The 22,464-nt window shown below is 44.1% G+C and overlaps 2 protein-coding genes across 4 annotated transcripts in view; one reads left to right on the forward strand and one right to left on the reverse strand.

Moving 5' to 3' along the window:
• ZNF598 (zinc finger protein 598, E3 ubiquitin ligase) overlaps positions 1-804 on the reverse strand; it is a 31,560-nt gene extending 30,756 nt beyond the window's left edge. The window contains exon 1 of one of the 3 annotated variants that reach the window (XM_036738840.1): positions 518-804. In XM_036738840.1, the coding sequence (XP_036594735.1) occupies positions 518-748 (231 nt within the window). In that variant the 5' untranslated portion in view covers positions 749-804. The remainder of the gene's footprint in view (positions 1-517) is intronic. The other 2 variants (XM_036738841.1, XM_036738842.1) reach the window with 2 other exon arrangements.
• Positions 805-18,787: 17,983 nt separating this feature from the next.
• On the forward strand, positions 18,788-22,101 carry NPW (neuropeptide W). Its single transcript, XM_036739577.1, has 3 exons — positions 18,788-18,848; positions 20,661-21,290; positions 21,763-22,101. Exons 1-3 carry the CDS (start codon positions 18,788-18,790, stop codon positions 21,834-21,836), a joined length of 765 nt encoding a protein of 254 aa, XP_036595472.1. The 3' UTR covers positions 21,837-22,101.
• Positions 22,102-22,464: the final 363 nt, after the last annotated feature.

The raw sequence follows: 22,464 nt of genomic DNA on the forward strand, positions 1-22,464 counted from the left end.
TCCATTTCTCTTTCTGCATTAATATTCCCTTCTCCCTTGCACAACTGGGATGCTATCCTGCCTCATCCTCCTCCTCCCAGAAGCGGCGAGCTCACTCCTCACACTCACACCCAGCCAGTCTATTCTTCTTGTCCCCTCCCCAAAGGAGAAAAGAAAGACCACTCGCTGCCCGTTCGCTTCTTACCCACCCGCCTCGACCTTCTCCAACTTTTCTACCGTCCGTCAGCCCCAGTCAACCAAACTTGAGGACTGCGCCCGGCCTCACGCTGAAGGTCCCGCGGCCACGGGCCCCACCCGGCCCTCCCCGTCCAGTCGGGATGAGCCCAGACAACTCCGGCCGGGGCCGCAGACTTTGCTCGGCCCGGGGCTCATTACCGGAGCACACCCCGCCAGCGCGGCCCCAGGGGAAGGGAGGAGAGAAGCGGGGAGTCCGCCGGGATCCTGTTACCGCCTCCCACCCCACCGCGGGCCGGGCCTTAAGGGGTCCAGGCCCTGGGCCGGCCGAGCCCCAGCTCACCTGGCGCAGCTCCTCGCGGCACACGGCGCAGTAGCGCTGCTCGCAGAGGACTCGCATCTTGGTGGAGCAGCGGAAGCACACCGGGTGGTCGCACTTGCCCAACGCCGTGGCCTCCAGGTCACCGCAGCACAGAACGCAGCTCCCACCGCCCCGCTCCGGAAGGGCGGCCGGTGGCGCGGCCCGAGGCCTCCCGGGCCTCTCCGGCGCCGCGCTGCCCGCCGAGGCCGCCATGGTCCCGGAACGGGCGCGTCGGGCGGAGCCGCGCGGCCTCCGTCCCTGTTCCGTTCTGTCCCGTCCCGTGCCGCCCCGCCCCGCCTGGTCCCGCCTTCTCCGCGTCGACGTCACCGTCCTCCTAGCAACCACGCCGCCCGGCGGAACTGTGCACTGCCCCTTCCGGCTGCCAGCGAGGCGCGGATTAGAGCGACTCCGAAGCCACGAAACGCTCCGGCTCCGTCTCCATCCCTCCCTCGAGCAGCCTGAGGCCCCGCCCCACGCACGTGTCCCCGCCCCGCCCAGCGGCTGCAGGGTCATGGAGCTGGTCTGCGTGACCTCAGCCTCTGTGACCCCAGCCCGCATGACCTCAAGCCACATGTCCCCAAACCCCACCTCCTCAGTCCCCAACAATCCCAGCCTCCATATCCTTAGTCCTCACTTCCCCAGTCTCCCAATCCCAATCCCCATGTCACCAGTCTCCCATTGTTCTGGTCTAGCCCTAGACTCTGCATCCCTATAATCCCCTACAGCCCCAGTCTACTTAGCACACCCTGTGTCCCCAAACACTATCCCTATGTCACCAGTCCCTCACAGTCCGATCCCAGTTTCTATATCTCTAGTCCCATTGCAGAGTCATAGGCTCCCCCCCAATCTGGGCCCCCATATCCTGAATCCTCCACGTCTCTAATCTTTCCATTTCTCATATTCCCGGTCTCCCCAAATCCCAGTTCTCATGTTCCAGTCACTGTTATTCCAGCCTCTGTAATTCGAGTTCTTATACCCCAAATTCTTGAAGACCACAGTCTCCCACAATTCCAGTCCCCACAGTCCCAGGTCCTGTGACCCTCCTCAAGTCAACAGGCATTTATTAAGGGTTTACCATGTACCAGCACTGTCCTGAGTAATAGGAGTACGAACCCAAGCAGAAAGGAATATAAATCCAAGCAAAATCCTTACCCTTAAGGAGAAGACACATAAAAAGAAGCTGGAAAAGGGTGGGGGAGGGAGAGAGAGATGAAAGTATCCATCATGGTAACATTGTAGACAAAGTCAGGCAAAAGAGTCAGGAGTGAAGCCTGGTCAGGAATGAAGATGTGAGTAACATAGGCATCTTCCTTAAAATGGAAGTACTAGGAGGAAACAGCCAATCAGAGGGATGGGCTACAGGGTACCTCCAATGTGTCAAGTCCAGGGCTGGGATGAGCTTTCAGGATGGAGAAGTTTCTGGGGCCATTGTAGGGTTGTCGTTTGTCCTTTGTTCTCAAAGAGAACCATGAATGCAGGGAGATGATGACATGACTTGCAATTGACTTTGATTGGGGGGAGGGGGGTGGTCTGTGCAAAGTCAACAGCGCCACTTTCTCCTCCAGAGCGATCTGAGTCCTGTGGGCAGATATCCAACAGGAAGACTGGAGATGGCTCAGGATGTAGTGGGAGACCTTGGCCCCAAAGTAAGGAGTCAAGGAGAAAAGTCAGGGGTGAAGCCTGAAGAGGAATAAAGACTACCCTATCAGAGAGAGAAGCCTAGTTTCCAGTTCTCTACAATCCTCTTTGGCTCCAAACTGGCTACTTCTAATACTGTTAAGTTCAAAATTAAAATTCTCAAGGGTCGCAAATTCATGAATCTTAGGCAGATATTAATGAAGATTTCTGAGTGATGGAATGAAGGAACTGTCCTGAGAACAGAAGTGTGACAGCTGGTGTTGGCTGGTTCCAGAATTCTAAGGGCGGTCTTGGATGGTCTTGGACCATCCTGGGAACAGTAGAAGGAACCATCCTGGGGGAGGAGGAAAGAGGAGAAGAAAAAGAAGGGATCTGGCCTTTGGACAGGGCCAGGATGGCCACCTTTCCTGTCTGGACACTGTCATGACTTCTTGGCTCTGCTGTCTTGAAAATCTGAAGCTTCCTCCACCCTCATCTTTCAAGGGTGAATGACCCAGATTGGTTCTTTCTAGTAGGATATGTTAGTCTCTTCCAGAGATGGAATGGAAATCCATCCCATTCCCCACTTCCTGCCTTGTGACTGGTCCTGAGGAACTGTCCACCTATGCTTTGACTTCACAAATTAGCAGGAGACAAAAATCTGAAACCAGAGCCTCCTTCTAAGAGCAGGGACAATCTCTGGACTAATTTTTGTAAGAAAAAAATACAGATTTCCTTCATGTGTTCTGGAAGCTCCAAGAAGAATCATCATTTTGGGTGTATGGCCAGAGTTCCTCAACTGAATCCATGTCTCTTTGAATGAGAGCTGAATTGAGTACTCCTGACACCTCAGACTGGGCAAATTCAAATGTCTCTAGACCTGGGGAGTTTGGGAGAAGGATTGTAATTCATTCTAGGAGAATTGGGATCAAAGCAGCCTTTGGAAGGAGAGACCCCTCAGTGTGCATTGGGAGAAGGGAGATTTTCAAAGACATCTTCCAATGCTCAGAGTCTGAGACTAACCCCTGCAGTATTCTCCATCCAGTACCAGAGCAACATCTGTTCAGAATTGAGAAGTCAGCCTGGTTTATCTTGGATCTCTCAGTTTCCCCTTCTTTCATTTTCCTTCCTCATACACACATCTGGGGCACCTGATTGAGCAGTTTACCCTATGTGTATATGGTAGGATAGTAACTTTGCTAAGAAAACCCCATATAGGGTCCTGAAGAGTCAGACACACCTAAAAAATTGACTAACAACTAAAACAACTAGATGCCAGGCCCACTATTCTCCTCCCTCCACCTTTCCAGTCCCCCCATATACTCCAGTGGCATTGGCCTTTTGGCTGTTTCTTGCACAAGACTCCACCAGCCAACATTTTCATTGGCTTTTCCACATGCCTGTAGTGTTTGCCCTTCTTATTTCTGTCTCCTGGCTTCCCTGACTTTCTTCAATACCTTGCTAAAATCCTACCTTTCCCCTTTAATTCTAGGGCCTTCCCTTTGTTGATTAGTTTGCATATATTCTGTATGTAGTTGTTTGCACATTGTATCCCTCATCAGACTGTGAGCACCTAAGAGTAGGGACTGTCAAACCTTTCTTTGCATTCCCAGCACTTAGCACACAGTACCAAGCCATAGTAAGTAGCCTAGGTGTTAGGAACTTTTCCCAACTTGGGCCTCAGAAGGATTATGACTGAATTTAGAACTTTTCTTCTAAAAATAAACTCCCTAAAGCTGAAGAGAAGGCAACTACTAGGACTTCAGGGGTCATTATATTACTCCTATGCTTAAAATAAGCTAATTATTAATAGGGTCAGTCAATAGAAGCTCATAATCTAATTGGGGAGATAACATAAAAATAAATATGTACAAAGAAGTTATAAATAAGATAAACTGGAAATAACTAACATAGGACTCTCTATTATTAAGTCCTATGCTGATATTAAGTTTAATGTGAGGAATCTGGAATCACTAGATTGTTAGTGTTTAGCGCAAATGTTCATATACCACTTCTTTTGCATTTAAACTGACTCTGACTGTTTGCCTACAGGAAATGAGCTAAGCTGTTTGCATATTTGTTTTATGCCTCTGAAGTGGATATTTCTTTGTAAAAGCTAAAAAGAAAAAAGTAGGGGAGGGAAATCTGGAAAGACTTCCTGTACAAGATAGGATTTTAGCTATAACTTGAAGGAAGCCAGGGAAGCCATGAGACAGAGATAAGAAGGGGAGACCTTCAGGCATGGAGAACCATGCCAATAAAATTCTCGAAGATGGAGTGTCTTGTACAAAGAACAGCCTGACCAGTGTCAGTGGATCACAGAATATATGGCAGGGTTTAAGGTGTAAGAAGACTGGCAAGATGGGAGGAGACAGGTTATGAAGGGTTTTGAATTCCAGGCAGAGGGTTTTGTATACGATCTTGGAGGTGATAGGGAGTCACTGGAGTTTCCTGAGTAGGACAGGCGACATCATCAAACCTGTGCTTAAGGAAGACCACTTTGATCTCCGAGTGGAGAATGAACTGGAGTAGGGAGAGACTTAAAGATAGGCAAAACCAGTAGCAGACTCCTGCCAATAGTCTAGGTGTGAGGTGAAGAGGGCCTGCACAAAGGTAGCAGTAGTTTTGGAGGAGAAAGGGAATGTATTAGAGAGATATTATGAAGGTAAAATCAACAGGCCTTGGCAACAGATTGGATATGGGGAGTGAGAGACAGTGACGAGGAGGAAATAACACCTGATTTTGCAAGCCTAGAGGACTAGGAGGATAGTGATGTCCCTGAAAATAATGGGGAAGTCAGGAAGAGGAAAAGATTTGAAGAGAAAGCTTCCTGTCTTGTCGTGTTAGCCAATTTGATAGGTGTGATGTGGTACCTCAGAGTTGTTTTGGTTTGCATTTCTCTAATCAGTAGAGATTTAGAGCATTTTTTCATATGACTATAGATAGCTTTAATTCCTTCATCTGAAAACTGCCTGTTCATGTCCTTTGACCATTTAGCAATTGAACCCCCTTATTTTATACATCAGGAAACTGTATCCTAGGAAGAAATAACTTCTCCAAAGTCACATCATAAGTGCCAGAGGTGGGATTTGAACCCATAGCCTTTGACTCCAGGCCCTCTGACTCTCTCTTTTGACTACATCATCTGTAAGGGCCTTTCTAGCTCTATAATGCTATAATACTGTGATAGACAGAGGTAATTGGGCGCTGCCTTCTCATTGTGCTCTTCCTTCCAAAGAGTCTCCCTTTCTTTTGAAGAACTTTCTGGATTTTTTTAATGCTCCAGACTTGACTAAATGCAGTTATATCCAATCTCTGCCACTCAAACTATATATGACCTCCCCTCATTTAGTTTCAGTTCAGCCAGACTAGCATCCTGACCATTCACCACCCCCATGGCCAAACTTCCATGCCTGTTTTCCTTTGTATAAACTGTCCCCTGAGCCTGGAATACTTTCTCTCCTCACCTCCACTTCTTAGAATGCCTAATTCAGTTCAAATACAACTTCCTTTCCTGAGAACCCAGGTGCTAGTGTCTCCCACCCCCCTAAAATTACTTTGCAATAATTTTTCGTTTATTATACATATACTGTGCTAACTACTTGTATAAACCCAGCAAGTCACTTACCTTCTCTGGACTTCAGTTTTCTCATCTGTAAACTGAGGTCAATTAGTCAACAAGAATTTCTTAAGGGCTGTAATATGCCAGGAGCTGTGTTAATTGCTGGAGATACAAAGGAAGGCAAAAAACAAAAACAAAAACAAACCCATCCTTGCTCTCAAGGAGCTCATAGTCTAATAGAGAAGACAATATGCAAATAACTATATAACTTTGTACAAATAAGGACAAATTGAAGATAATTGCAGAGGCCTTAGGTTTGGTTCCTGAGCATCAAAGGAGTTCTACCATCTTCTATATGCATTCTTATCCAGCCTACTAATGATTGATGTATTCAGAGTTTCCTAGATCTGCTTGTCCTGGATTGATACATTTGTGAAGGGCTCTAATTCTCTGTTCACCTGGATATAAAACACGGCTAGCCCATGCTACTGTAAGACACTTGGAACCAACATTTATAGATGAAACTGGGAGAAAAACAGGAAAAGAATGGAAAAGATCTGGAAATGGAAAAAGAATGGAAAAGAATGGAAAAAACAAATAAATAAATAAATGAAAAGATCTGTCAACCATTCTATAACAAACTATTGTCTTCATCAATGACAGTAGACCCATCACATTTGAACTCTAATGTCTAAGCCCCAGGGTACTGCATGAAGAAGTGAAAATGATATAAAAGAAATCAAAGACAGAACAGATGGGCCAGACCAAATACACACTCTAACAAGGTGCACCACAAACTATCTTTAACCTACCATTCCAGCCTTATGTTATACCACACCCTGTTAGGTAATTTAAAAAAAAATTATTAAGATTTTTTATTTTTAGTTTACAACACTCAGTTTCACATGATCCTGAGTTCCAGATTTTCTCCCCCCCCTCCCCCCTCCTCCCCAAGATGGCATGGAATCTGATATATTTTCTACATATAACTTCCCTGTTAGGTATTCTAACCTAGGCAGGACTAGTTTCCTGGAACCAGAATGAGTGTTGCTTCATATTTCCAGATCAAAACAGTTTGAGAAATGAATTAACACACATCTCCTTGAACCCTTTTTATGTCTACATATACTATTTGGAACAATATCAATAAAGATGTGGAGCCTTGAAATACCAAAGTATACTAGCGTGCTGATTGGATTAAGAAGTGTATTAGACAATAGGAAGTCATTGAAGTTTTTTGATTTTGTTTGTTTGTTTTGTTTTGTTTTGTTTGAGCAGGGTGGTTTCATGGTCAGATCTTGCCTTTAGGAAGATGGTTTTGGCAATTGTGTATCAAGAATAGCTAGAAGACAGTAGAGACTGAAGGCAAGGGAACCAGTTAGAAAACTATTATAATAAGAGGTGAGAGGATACTGAATTTGATGGAACTAGTGGGAGTAGAAATGAGGGCATGGATGAGAGAAGTGTTTGGAAGGCAAAAATTATAGGATTTAGCAACTGATTGTATGTGAGGAATGAGGAAAAGGGAGAAGTCAGGAATGACTCAGAGGTTTCAAGCTTGGGTAGAGGAAAAGACGCCTAGGCTAACAAAAGTAGGACAGTTGGGAGGAGCCACAGGTCTTTAGGAGATCATGAATTTGGTTTTAAACAGAATTTGAAGTGCCTGGTGGGAATATATGGCAGACAAACGTAAATTTGAGAATGGAGCTCAGGGCAGAGATCAGATCTGACCAAAGACATGGATTTAGGAATAATATGCATAGATTGATAATCTACCTTGCCACTTGGACCAGAGATCATGTCTCTAGAATTTAATCCTTTCAGTTCCAGAATTACTACCTTGCCCTTCCCTTCTTCCAGATCTGACAGGTGAATGGCTTACATGATTACTTACATGATTCAATTCACTCCCTAGCAGTCTTTTTTTTTTTAACCAGGTAACTTACATATTCATCTCCTCACCCCCTTCTCCTTCCGGTTAAGATTAGTACTACCATTGCTACTGGAAAGAATTTATTGATTTACTCACTATCCCTCCACTCCTTATCACTACAACTTCCCATGACAAATTACCCTACTGCTCTCCTATATATGTATAGTCTCTCTCTGTTAGAATATAAGCTCTTTGAGGGCAGGGACTCCTTGCTTTTGTATTTGTATCCTTAAAGCTTAGGATAGTGCTTAGTACATACTAAGCACTTAATAAATGTTTTTCATTCATTCATTTGACAATTAAATTAAAGGGTAGGAATAAATGGGAAACATCGAGGGTAAGTGTTCAGAAAGAAGAGAGCTAAAGACAGGGCCTTAGGAGACACCCATACGTATGGGGTTAAAGGAGGATGAAGAGTCAGTGGGGAAGACCAAGAGAATTCTCGTCCCTGGAAAAAGAACAGGAACCAAGACACAAATATTTAGTGATTCTAACTGTGTATCTGGTTAAGGACACAGTGTTCAGAACTGATGAGGCCATGGTTAAGCTGGGAAGACTGAATGTATAAAATATTTTGTAGAGGAGTAACAATATACATGTGTTTTTCTTCTAGTCATTTGGTATCTTCCCTTTTTTCAGATATTTCGACAATGTGCCCCTCAACATTCTCCAAATAGTGTGCAGGTTTCTCCTACATGCACTTGATCTGTCTAGCTATTTTTATCTTGGCTTTCTTTGTGTCATGTCCACTTGCTTATGGAAACACTGAAGACTAAGATGTTAGAATCCAAGTTTGGTGGCTCCACTATCATCGACAAAGGAAGCAGTTTGATATACAATGATGAGGTATCTTTTGCATTTTTTTTGTTATTGTCCTCCTGTTTTCATTTTTAAGTGCTCTTGAGATGATCTGGCTTGAGTCTTACATTAAGCTTTCTAAAAACTTATATTTCTTATGACTACCTCTCATGGTTGTCATGTTCCTTTTCCACTGGGTTTCCTCCATGATATGCATGGATTCAAAATGGATAAAGAGAAACCTTTCCCCCATTCATTGCAAACTCTATTCACATCTCAGGCAAATCACCAGAAATCAAATACAAAGCATTTAACTGAATCACACTAACAAAACACTAACTAGTAGGAAAATCTGTGCTATAAAATATTTCTTAATCCTCCATAAATCACTGGAAAACAATTCCCAGCACAGTCACCTACTCTAGGAGGGAAAAAAAAGCAATTCCCTAAGAAAAGGGGAGAGTATCTTGCCTCCTTAATGCATACCCACAGATACTGTACAGTGAACATTTATTTCCTTTCTGCTACTTTACCTGGCAATACTGCTTATAATATTCTATCCTCCTCTTCCTCTGCATTGCCCTGTGCTATCATGTCTTTCTACCTGGCAAACAAATCAAATATTTATTTGCTGCTTGATTTAATTTTTGGCTTCTATATTTCCTCATTTTGGCAATTGCTTCATATCAGTTAAATATCTGTTAAGAAATGATGATAGTCTCTATCTGTGTCTCTTCCTTTATCCCTTTATGGGCAAAAATAGCCCATTTGAATGTATCAGGTTGAAGATGCTTTAATTGTATGTCATATTGTCTTCTGATCTTTATCTTCTCTTCTTATTTGGTTCTAATTTTCATCTTTGCTCTAACAAGTCAATGGTTTTACTATGTATACAGTTGATTGAGAAAATCCTGTATCAGTAATTGGAAATTTACTTCCTGTTCCCTACCAGAATTTGTTTCATTCTCACTACTTTCTCTTTATTAATTAATTTTTTTTAAGTTTACAACACCCAATTCCACAAGTTTTTGAGTTCCAAATTTTCCCTCTCCTCCCCCCTCCCCCCCAAAACAGCATGTAATCTGATCTAAGTTCTACATATACCCTCACATTAAACTTCTTTTCCAATAATCAAATAGTAAAGAAGAATTATAACCAATGAAATGAACCATGAGAAAGACATAACAAAACTAAAAAAAGAATTATAACCAATGAAATGAACCATGAGAAAGACAAAACAAAACTAAAAATAAAATAAAATTTTAAAAAAGAGAGAGCAAATAGTTTGCTTCAATCTGCATTAAGATTCCATAATTCTTTCTCTGGATGCATTCTCACTACTTTCACAAGGAGTTCAGTATTCGGCTCATAGTCTTCCTCTCCACTCTATCATCTGCCCTTATGCTAGGGCATTTCATGCTAGGGCATAACAATCCCAGCCCGCTCCACTGCCACCCTCACAGGATGGCTTTCCCAGAGGATGGCTTCTGCAGTTTCAAGATACTCTCAGTCTGCATTTCTAAAACTATAACTCACAAGCCCCCACCAGTGCATTTCTTTTTAACAGTCAGACAAAGGACACGATTAACTCAAAGCAAAGACATTTATTGAAATGTCAGAGCAAGAAAAATAGCAATGAAACATTTCCCTTATAAACCTAGGGCACATTCTTTGACAAATACATCTAGCAAGAATTAAGATGAGCATAAGTCTCAAGCAGAGGTACATGGCTAGAGAATCATATATGTAGGAAATAGGTGGAGCCAAAAAATTGAGGCTGTTTTCTGAAAGTTCCCATCTTTCCTCTACTGAGATGGGGAGTAGACTGAGCCTGGACTACCAGTGCCTTTCTTTAAAGCTGCTTATCAGTTGCTGATAAGGGTTGGGTCAAGGATTCACAGCAGCACCTTCTTGGGGAGGACTTCTTGCCTTTGGTGAAGAGAGCAAGGGCTGAGAGTTTAAATCTGTGCCCTAGCAACAGGAAACTCCATCCTTACCTTTAGGTCCATTAGTCACTGACCAGAGTTCAGTAACAGGGAATTCCCCTTCTATCATGTCTCTTAGATCCATGAGCTGCTGACTAGGATTAGGAATAGAACTCTTAGATCTGATGCCCATGCCTCAGTGGAAGTGAGTTATTTTCCTATCATGGTCGAGATGAGACTTGTACCCCATCAACACAAGCTCACAATTATCAAACTGGCAAATGACAAAAAAGGAAAATGAAAAATTTTGGAGAGGCTATGGGAAAACAAGAATATTAATGAACTGTTGGTAGACTCTGAACTGGTCTAGCCATTCTTGAAAGCATTTTGGAACTACTGTGTACCTCCAAAGTCACCAAACTGTGCATACACTTGGCCTAGCAATACCAATATTAAGCCAATATTAATACATCTTAAAGGGATTAAAACAAGGGGGAAAAGACTATATGGAAAAAAAAATTTATATCAGCACTATTTGCTGCAGCAAAAAACTGGAAACAGGTTGAATGTCTAACAATTGGGGAATGGTTGACTGGTTTTTGAGTGTAATATAATATAAATGTTCTATAAGATATGATAAAAGAGACTAATTCACAGAAACCTGGGAGAACTTGTCTGAATTGATGAAAGTGAGGAGAACAATTTATGCAATGATTACAATATTACAAAAGAAAACAACCCTGAAAGATTTAAGAACTATGTTGCTTTTGTCCTTCATTTTCAAAGAGGACCATGACATCAGGGAAGTGATGACATGACTTGCAGTTGACTTTGATTTAAGTGAAGAAGGGATGTGCAAGGTCACCAGCCTCACTTTCTCCTCCAGTACCATCTGGATCCAGTGACCCAGATATTCATCAGAATGAATGGAGATGACCCAGTGTAGCAACAATTCAGCTAGCAGCAACTGTTGAGGTTTAAGACCCAAGAAGACTAGCATGCAGGAGCTGCCAGCACAGATTCTTTTGATCCGCTTTACTAAGGAAAGTAACGTTAAGGGGTTAACAATCTCACTTTAATCCAACATACAAATATCATTCACTTAGTTCAAGGGGAAAAGCCAGCAACTTGAACTTCAGAGCAAATACAAACAAATTACAAACATACAAAAACCAACAAACAGACCAAATCACAATTCATAGTTACCAGGAAAGCATCAACATCTTAGCAATGGCTGCCTGGAGTCTCCACATCAATACTCCTCCATGAGTGAGAGCCCCAGACAAAATGCTAACCTTTGAGTTTTTGTACTCTGTTCAGGGCTTGAAGGATTTACACCTAGTTAGCAAAAGGGTGTGTGCCGGGAGCTTTGCACCTAGTAAGGCTCAATCAAAGACACTTAATTAATTTAGCATTTTAAAACAGTAAAAAAAAAAAAGTCCTACCTTAATTACCAATAGACCCACGATGCAATGGGAGACCCTGGCCCTTTCAGGCTAAAAGCATGAGGACACCCATTCAGTGAATAGGCCTCTTTAAGAAGTGAGCCAAGGGATGGCCCCTTTAATTAGAAAAAAAGAAAAAAAAATCAAGCTGAGAGGAGAAGACCCTCTGGGTTGCTGTTCCAAAGACAAGCAGTTACTATTGAAATTTACTCTAACCCAGGAGGGCCCAAAGTACAGCCATTAAGTGGAGCTTGGGCAGGGACCTATTGTGGTCCAATCTATGAGCTTCAGAGTGAACTGGGTTTAAGGTTTTGTGAAAGAAAGAAAGAAAGAAAGAAAGAAAGAAAGAAAGAAAGAAAGAAAGAAAGAGAGAAAGAAAGAAAGAAGGAAAGAAAGAAAGAGAAAGAAAAAATAAAGAAAGAGAGAAAGAAAGAAAAAGAGAAAGGAAGGTAGGTAGAAATGAAGAAAGGAAGAAAGAAAGAGAAAGAGAAGAAATCTAGCCAGTAAACCCCAAGTTAAGTGGGCAGCTTCTAGCCATCAAAGTTTACCTTCCTTTGGAGAGGAGAAGAAGAAGGAGAAGGAGAGATGTGTCAGGTAAGGAGCTAATGCTGTAGCTACAGGAATTTAGAAAATTGCCTTACCTACAGCAAGCACCTTCCTTCTCTCCTACACCTCAGCTCAGGCTCCTCTAGGCTCAGTCTAGGTTATAAAATGCAAAATCATATACACATATATATGTATAAATATATACATACATAGGTATATATACATACTTATGTATGTATGTATACACACATACACACACGTATATACGTGTGTATATATATATACATACACACACACACACACACACACAAACATATTTATCACAAATTTATAAATTTATTTAAGGAAAAGCTCCAAAGATAGCTCAGGTCCCATTTGCCATTAAGATTTTTATTTCCTTTACCAATCCACATGATCCACAAGGAAAACAAACACGATAACTTTTACTACATATATCCTGTGGTACCCTGCCTCTGATATGTAAGGTACTGGGGAACATTTTATACCATTTTATATCATTTTTGTAATTTCAATAAGACTCAGAGACTGAACTAATTAACCAGAAGAAAAGCCTGATCCTAACAGTCTCTTTGCTCTCTGAGTAAGCTCAGAGATGCCTCTTCTTATGTCAACATACTCAGATAGAGCATTCCTTTCCCTGTCCATGGCCATTAAGGGTGAAAACCTTGACCCGACACTATCTTGAATTATGCGACTTTTTCTTATCTTAATATTTTATGGACATATACTATGTTATGGAATGTTAATGGCAAATTAAACACAGAGATCATTTCAATTTCAATTGACACTTTTTCAACTATCTGACTTATTGTATTTACAATCTATTCCATTAAGGAAAATCCTCTTCTTGTATCATGGTTAAACATACATGGGGATCATCATAAAAGTGAGGTAACACAGGTTTGCTAAAAATAACATGTAAGTTTTCTCATTTCTTTGTTCAGACAGAACTGATGCTTTCACTCCTTGTACGTACAAGTAAGCTAGCTCCGCCATGCTTTAAGGGAAAATAATAAACAATATGGATTTTTCTATCACCTAGCTTGTTTGCCTCCTTTAACCAACTTTCAGGATCAACAGTACCTCTGACACGTAAGGTTCCTTGAGCTGTTCCCATGTTCAAGGTGTTGTATGAGTCTATATTCACTCAAAAAGATAGCTCCCAAACCCCTGCCAATGTGTTTACTTTTTCTCTTGTCAGCTGCATGACATAATTAGTTCAAAGCAAAGGCATTTAATGAAATAGCATAATAAAATTTGCAAAAGAATATTCTCTCCTTAAATTTAAGGCACACTACCACAATTATATAACACTGTGGCATCCCCACAATGTGGAAAATCCATAAACAATTTTTGGCCCTCCCTTTGTACCAGAGAAGGAGTCTGAATTTTTTCTTTTTCTTTTATGGGGTGTTTACAGCACCTTATTGTAAAATTGGGGTTAAGTATTTGGTCATAGGCTCTGTGTTGTCTGCTGGCCTTTATGTGTTGTCTGCTGGCCTTTATGTGTTGTCTGTGGCTTCCATAAAACTCCACAAAAATTCCCATTTAATTTCTTATGCCAACCTGCCATATATTGAAACTTTGATGGGGAAAGTCAAGATGTGGATAACTGTACGTGAGAGGCACATAGGTAGAGAATATGTGTGGAAGAGAAACTCATACCAACAATCCTGTAGTACCCCTGAAGTCTTCTGGTCACATGAACATACGTCATTTTACTGACTTCATTTGACTTCTTCCTCACTGGACATAGCATCTCTGCTAGGCCTTTCTTCACTTTGCTCTAGTAGGGTCTGCTGGTCACATAGTCTCCACTGGCACTGTAATCTTATCTGTACCAGATCAGCCATCTCAGCTTTAATCTACTAGGGTATAGTGCCCCAAACCTCTCCCTGACAAGAGCAGGCTGATAGATCTTTAGCTAGAGTCACCAAGCCCAGCTAAGAAAAGCCAGGTAGTAGGCCTTTACTTTTTATGATTTCTTTCCTCGCCTGAGATCCCAACCCTCAGTTATAGATGTTTAGCAAAGAATTCAGACAATGGGATACACTCCCAAGATCCTCTCTGGCTTAGCTGCATATAAATTCAAACTAGAACAAAAAGTAGGCTCTGGGGGCAAGGTCAGTATTCTCTACCCATCTTGTCTTTATTATGCATATCTGTCAGTAGCAAAGCTTGAATGCCTTGATTTGTATTTTTTCCATCAAAAACCTCAGTCTCCCTGAAATGGCAAGAAATAAAAAGATATAAAGTATTGAGATGCCTCAAATGGCTAAATGTTTTACAGAAATTAAAAGGAATTAAAATTTCACATTTTTACTCTTCCCAAGAGAATGGATGCTCCCAGAAGCTGTTGACCTTTCTGTCTTTCCCTCTCTCCTCTAGTACCAATATTATAGTCATAGAGTTATAGAATATTCTGTTTCACTAAAACTAAGAAAGAAAATTTGAACAACTTTTTTTGAGAACATAAAAAAAATAGAAAGGGCCCCACTCAACTACAGTGGATGATGATGGACTAGCAAATTCACTAATGGACCTTTGGAATGCTAATAATCAGCCCTAGGGGAGGTAGGGGTGCTATCTGTAATTACTTTGTGATGGTCCTTTCTCCAGCCTCCTCACCTGCCCCAAGCCATCATCCTTAATCATAGATTCTCAAAAAGGTTTTTGTGTCCCAAAGGCAGCAGGAAAGGATGAGGAGAGGCCCATTGTCAGTGAAGAGTGGTGGTGGGTTGGCACTCGATGCTAATGGATTTTCTCTGAGTCCACTCTGGGCTTGGCTATAGGTAATACACAACTTCCCTAGAGTCCTTGAAAATGAGAGGAGGCGGAGCAGTGGGGCTCCCCTCTGGTTTTTAACACTCTCCTAAGCCTGTCATACACACACTAGGACATACCCTCTATTTTTATCTTGACCTCAGAACTTTTGTGTGTTCATCCATTTTTTTCCTCCTTCTCTTCTATCTCAGAAGATGAAGTGATGCTTATTCTAAGGTTAACTCTTTCACTTCTACTCCTGTCTGCTTTGGGACTTTGTTTCACCAAGGATCATCCCCACTCTTTTCGGCAACTTTCATTTTTACCACCTTAGAACAGGATGTCAGAGTTGGAAGCGAGCTTAGAAATCATTTGGCCAATGCCTTCATTTTCTTTTTTTTTTCTTTTTTAGTTTACAACAGATGGTTCTACATAATTTTGAGTTGCAGATTTTCCCCCCTCCTTCCCCCCTCCCTCCCCAAGACGGCATGGAATCTCATATAACTACCACGAATAACTTTGCATTGAATTAATTTATACACTTAGTCAAGTTGTGGAGAAGAATTATGACCAATGGAATGAGTCATGAGAAAGAAGAAAGAACCAAAACAAAAAAACAAAAACAAAAACAAAAGAGAAGAGAAAAAGGCGAGCATGAAGTGTGCCTCAATTTGCATTCAAACTTCATAGTTCTTTCTCTGGATGTAGATAGCATTCTCCATCATGAGTCCTTTGCAGTTGTGCCTGCACCTTGTGTTGCTGAGAAGAGCAAAGTCTGTCAGGGTTGGTCCTCATGGAATCCATATATCTGTGGTTGTGTACAGTGTTCTCCTGGCTCTGCTCCGCTCACTGAGCACTATGTTGTGTAGGTTTTTCTGAGTTGTTATGAAGTCCGTATCATCCCCATTTCTTATGGCACAATAGTATTCCATTACCTTCATATACCACAGCTTGTTCAGCCATTCCCCAATTGATGGGCATCCCTTTGATTTCCAATTCTTGGCTACCACAAAAAGAGACACTATAAATATCCTTGCACATATGGGTCCTTTTCCCGCTTGTGTGGTTTCTTTGGGATACAACCCTAGAAGTGGTATTGCTGGGTCAAAGGGTATGAACATTCCTGTGGCCCTTTGGGCATAGTTCCAAATTACTCTCCAAAATGGCTGGATCATATGCCTTCATTTTCTAAGTGGGAGAACTGAGCCTCAGAGAAAGAGAGCAATTTGCCCGAAATCACACAGTGGACCAGGGGCAGAACCAAGACCAGGACCTAAGTCCCCTGACTCCCAGACCAGTATTCCTTGTCTTTGGCATCATCTCATCTTCAGGCTTCTCCAGTTCACAGTGCCCAGCATAAGATGGTTGCTCGTTGATTGATAGGTGTGATGGGGATGGGATCTGAGCTGGACCCCTAAAAGGAAAAGATCATGTCCTTGGGACCTGGACCCCAAAGCCCCTGAACCAAGATCTCTAACACCCAGCCCATCCCAGTCAATAATCCTTTTAACTGCCCTTTCTCTGGGGTTCTCCTGCCACTTAAATCCTTCTTGTCTACACTTGGCCCTCCCCCCACCCAGGCTGCTTGCCATGCCTTAATCCCATCCAGATCTTCCCATAGTCTTTCTGTATAAAATATCAGTCTTACCCTCATCAATTGCATAGATTCTTAAAATCTGGCCTGCTAGTACTGGCTTCACAAATACCAAAGACTCACTAGAAGTCTGGCCCACCCAACCCATGTCTTAATATACTCCCTACTTGGACTGAAAGAAGGCTTGAGTGGTTGAATTCTTTCTAGGCAGACTCCTGCCCTGTACCCTTCCGTTTTGAAATTCCCAGCACCCCAAACTACATTAGGTAGAATTATATAACTTCAGAACTAGAAGGAAGCTCAGTGGTTCTCTAATCCAAATTCTTACCTGACACATTTCTGGCAAGGGGGACAGTGTCATCAAGGGAGATTAGTGGGTTAGGAAATTAGTTTGCTTGGAACCAAAGATTCCAGAAGGAGGATAACATTGGAAAGGCAGGTTGGGGGTCAAATTGTAGAGGCCTTTGGGTGCCAACCTGAGTCTGACTTATTCTATAGGCAATAGGGAGCCATTGAAGACTTGTTTTTAGCAGATGAGGGACGTGCTCAGACTTTTGTATTAGGAAAATTACTCTGGAAGCTGTGCGATGATTATTGGACAGAGGATGAAACCAGTTGTAGCAAAGCCAATTAGAAGAGGATAGGCAAGGGTATGATGGCTCCTGGCTCACTCCTGTAGTCTCTATTACTGAAAAAGCTTAAGTTGGTGGATTGTTTGAGCTCAGGAGTTCTGAGTTACAGTAGGCTAAGCTGACTGGGTGTTGACACTAAGTCTAGAACCAATATAGTGATCCCTGGTGCACAGGGGGACACCAGGCTGCATAAGGAGGGGTGTACTGGGCTAGGTCAGAAATAGAGCTGGTCAAAACTCTTGTGCTGGTCATTGGGATCAGTAGGATCTTCCTCACAGGAGAAGGAGGAGGAAGAAGAAGATGAGGAAGAGGAGGAAGAAGAAAAGAGGAGGAAGAAGAGGAAGGAGTAGTAGTAGTAGAAGAAGAAGAAGGAGAAGAAGAAGAAGAAACAATGAGGGTCTTAACTAGGAAGGAGGAGGAAAGAAGGGGGCAGTTGCAAGATCTGTTGCAGAAGTAAAAAGAAAATGGATGAGTGTGTGTGTGTGTGTGTGTGTACCAGGCCAGCATGTGGTCAGTATATCTCTGTGAAATCTCTCTACATTTCTCTGTGTCTGGTTAGCTGCTTGTGCTTTGTGTGCATAAGTATCTGCTTGTGTAATAGCCTGAGGCTAATGTCTGTACATGGCTTTTGCTACCCTCCATGTGACAGATATAACACTTGGGATTTTGTTTTAAAGCAGTTTGTCATGCTGAATTGTTTTATCTTCCCTAAGCCTGACTGGCGCGAGAGTGTGTGTGTGTGTGTGTGTGTGTGTGTGTGTGTGTGTTGAGGGGGTGGGGTGAGCTCTCTTCAGTTGGAACTCCATTCTAGCAAAGAAAGGTTGCCCAAGGAACCCAAGGACAAAATTCTCCTCTATTTCCCACACACTGCCCCCCTACTCTTCCCACCCTTGCCTATAGAATGTCAGGTTGAGGAGCAGTAGGCAGGGACTGATTGGTCCTTGGGACCTCTGGGCCAGAAACAGTATTGGAGTCATAGCACATTCACTTCCCCTTCCCTTTCTTTGCCTCATTTTTACCTAGCCTTAATCACTGATTGGGTGTTGCATTAGACAGAGACCTGGGAAAGACCTTAGCTTAAAAAGGCCAAGACTTCCCACTATATCCAGTGCCATCTCCAGTCCTCCTGATTTATATCTTGTCACTGGACCCAGATGACTCCTGAGGAGAGAATAGGCTGGTAACTTAGCACAGCTCTCCCTCACTTAAATCCAATTCACTTGTAAGTCATTTCATCTTCCTGATGTCGTGGTCCCTTTCAAGAATGAAGGACAAACCACAACTCTTCCCTAAGGCAGGTGACAGATTGCTGTGTCAGGCAGGGACTATGTAGAAGAGGGGGTGTTTGGTGACACATTCTGAGATACTAGGGCCTAGGGAGGAAGCATTTTGAAAGCTGCGTGCCCCAAAGCAGCCATGTGCCCTGAAGCTCCTGGCCTCCATTCCCATCCCAATGATGCTGATGCTATCATTGGATGTCAGTCAAATACCAGCTCCTATGGTGTCTTAAAAGAGCCACCTGCGCCAGAATTCAGCAGAGGAGTGTGGGACTGAACTCTGGGGGGCATACTCCCAGTGAACCCTTTCCAGAGAAGAGGGAGTAGCTGTGGCCTGAGCCATAGACTCTCCATTCAGATATGCTGCAAGGTGTCTTCTTGAATCTATGGTAGATGTGTCTTAGTCAACAACACCCTGCCTGGAAGAAGGATGCGTCATGGGGATGCATCATTGTCAAGGGGGACAGTGACTAAGCTTGAGGAAAATTGACTTAACTTGAAAGGAAAATGTCTAGACCCCAGTGAAGTGAATAACCCTGAAAAATGACTTAGTCCCATACTTCAACACCTCTGCCCTGAGGAGCCCCTAGAGGATTTAGAGGGAATTCCTAAACCCAAAACTAAGGGTAGGTTTAGTATCCTCTCATTTGACAAATAAGAAAATCAAGACCCAGAGAAAAGTAGGACCTTACATAAAATTACACAAATTGAATTATTACAGATTGTATATATTACATAGTACATATTATTGCACAGTTAAATTATATTAAGTAACAATTACATTATTACATGTAGAATTATATGTAATATGTAGTCTATTATTACAGTATGGTAATATACAGTATGGCATAGTAAATATATAGTATATATGTGTTTATATATACATATACGCATATATGTGCATGTGTATATACACATACATACATATCTCTCTCTATTTATATATATATACACATAATGGATTGTAAGGACATCCTATCTCCCTAACCAATGTTTGATTCAAGTTAACAGCCCAGGTCTTTGACTTATCTGAAGGCTAGAGCACTGTGTAGCCAGCACAGCTGTGAAATGCAATTGTCTGGAGCAGAAGCAAAGGGGTAAATGGGGCCACAACTACAGACCTGGGGGTCAGGAGGAGAAAGGAGATGAGGGCCAGGTTCCAGCGCCTCAGGGAAATCCAACCTCACCTAGTTCAAAGACTGAAAGAAAGGGAGAGTAAGGGGAGAACTGAGCCCTTTAAGATTAAAGAAATCAACACTGGGAAGAACGAGAGGGACGAAAGGAGGAGGAGGAGAGAGAGAAAGCGCGAGAGTATGAAATGACAAGCCGCCCACCTCCCCTTTCCAAGTCCTTCACCACTTCGCCTCTCGCCAGAATATCCCCAAACTCCCGGGGCGACTCTCCATCTCCCGGAGCGGGACTCCAAATGAAAGAAGACGGTAGAGAAGAGATAGTATGAGGGGGCGTGCCTCTACTGCCCTGCCACCTCCTCCCCCTTTTAAGTGCTCAGTTATAAGTTGAGTGGAGCCCGATCCTCTACAGTGGCATTTTCTGCTACCCTGCAGTCAGCTGAATTTGCTCCAGCCCTAGAAGCTGAAGAAGCAGTCTGATCCCTGGCATCAAAATCCCGAACCCCCCTTCAGACTGTGACCTAGGCCAGAGCGACCCGGATTAGACCCTAGCTGCACCCTTACGGACCCAAGCTGGCCCCAGGCGAGGTCCCCAGCGGACCCCAGCCCGCTCTGAGAGAGACCCCTTGCTGATTCGAGGCAGCGCTAGGCTGCACAGTCTGCCAACCCCGGGCAGCCCTCAGACTTATCCCGGCAAACTCCAGGAAGCTTCCAAGCGCATCTCTTGTTGATCCCAGGAAGCTCCCAAGTTCATCTCCCGTGGACCCTTAGGGAAGCGCTTATCTCAGCCTCACCACCACCCCTTCCCATCCCAGGCTGCTCTCAAGTTCACCCCTTGCAGAGCCCAGGGAAGCCCCTAGCTTCATCCCCTGCGCACCCAAGGCAGCGCCCAGGTGCACCCCTTGCCGCCTCAGGGCATCCCTAGGCTTCACTCCTGCGGAACCCATTGGTTCCGCGGGCTGCAGCCCAGTCTGCATCCAGGTCCCGAGCGGGGCTCACCGGTGCTTGGGGGAAGAGGAGCCGACGCCCTGGCGCGCCTCGTGGGTAGCACCGGGCTGGGGCCCCCGGCCACTCCCGGGGTGTCCTGGAGGTCGCTGCTGCTGCTGCTGCTGCTGAGCTCGCCAGCCGGTGCTTGGTACAAGCACGTGGCAAGTCCCCGCTACCACACAGTGGGCCGGGCTTCGGGGCTGCTCATGGGCCTTCGCCGCTCCCCTTACATGTGGCGCCGCACTGTGCCATCGAGCCCGGGCCCGGGAAACAGAGGTGCGGACCGGGAGCTCTCTGCTTGGACCGACAACCCTCCTGCCTGGACCGCGCTCTTGGCGGGTGTCCGAGGAAGCCCTGCGGAGGCGCGGCGCAGGAACCGCAGGGAGCTAAGAGGGGGCTGGACTGGGAACCAGAGTTCGAACCGGCCTATTGGTAAGAAAAGGCTCAGGGACAGTGCACCTGCAGAAGCCCCTCGGGGCCAGATCGGAGACTTCTCGCGGCTGGATCCCCACCCCGACCCTCCAGGTACTTGAGCCTTGGATAGGAGTTGGGACTGGTAGAGGCAGGGGGCATGGGTGGGAGCAGGCTACCGCTGGAGAGAAAATGTAAGTATTAGTGTGTTGGTCCCTGACCCTGTGAAAGTGTGACTGCGTGTTTAGTGTGAGAGTAAGGGTAGGTGCAGCTCCAGTTCACCCCAGGGATATCTGAGTCAGTTGAATGTGTCTATATAAGTCTGTCTGCCCAAGTGTCCCATGTATGTTGGGGGTTGCTTGAGCCCCAGACTTACCAGAGGCAGAGAAGCAGAAGATACAGATACTTGGAAACTGGGGCTTTGGGAAGGGGGAGGCTTGGAGATATGAAGTAAATGTTTGCATGGAAGCAGGTACCTAGGGAAATCCTTTCCCTCCTCTCTAGTGGGTTCTAGCTGGGGGAGGGGAGGGGCACATGAGTCTTCCCTTCTTTACTCAGCTCACGTTCCTTGTTCCCTCCCTTACAGAGCCTTTGGATAGGAGACAACACCTGTGCCCTCCATCGACTGTGGCATTCCAAAACCTACAGACCTCTTCCTGACCCCAGTTTTGAATGTCTCCGGATCCCAGGGCCTGTATTTCAGCTGCATTATGGCCTGTTGTGGGGTAGAGATTGAGAGGGTAGGAGCAGACAGATCACAGAACCCTCAGGGACAATGACTCAACACTTACTGGGGTCTCCAGTTATACTTCCCTCCCTTTCTCCCTTTCCTTCGAAGAATCGTTGTTTTTTTGTTGGGGTCTGTGTACCTTCCCTGTCTCACTGTAGGAAGCTGCTCTCATTAAAAATGACAATTTAAAACGCATCTGACCTTCTCTGTTTTTCTGCTTGCACCCCCACCCTACAGCTGGTTCTGGAGGAGGCCAGTAGGAAAGGTGTCCAGCGTTCTTTTTTTCCCAGTCCTTTGTGTACTTTGGTATATTGCCCTACAGTGCAAATAGTGGTGTTGTGTTCTGGTAAATGTCATCAACCCCCACCCCTTCTCTGCAGATTTCCCCTCTTCCCTGGGAAAAATCCAATTCCCCTCTCCCAGCTCTTACTCAGGGTAGTGGTTAAGTTAGGAACTACTGCCTCGCCTTCCATCTATCCCCCCATCTATGTTTGTTGGCTCTCTTTCTGTTCTAAACTGAACCAGAGGAGGGAGATGGGGAGGATGGTTGAAGGAGCA

The sequence above is a fragment of the Trichosurus vulpecula genome, chromosome 9 (genome assembly GCF_011100635.1).
Source record: "Trichosurus vulpecula isolate mTriVul1 chromosome 9, mTriVul1.pri, whole genome shotgun sequence".
In the NCBI taxonomy this organism is placed as follows: Eukaryota; Metazoa; Chordata; class Mammalia; order Diprotodontia; family Phalangeridae; genus Trichosurus; species Trichosurus vulpecula.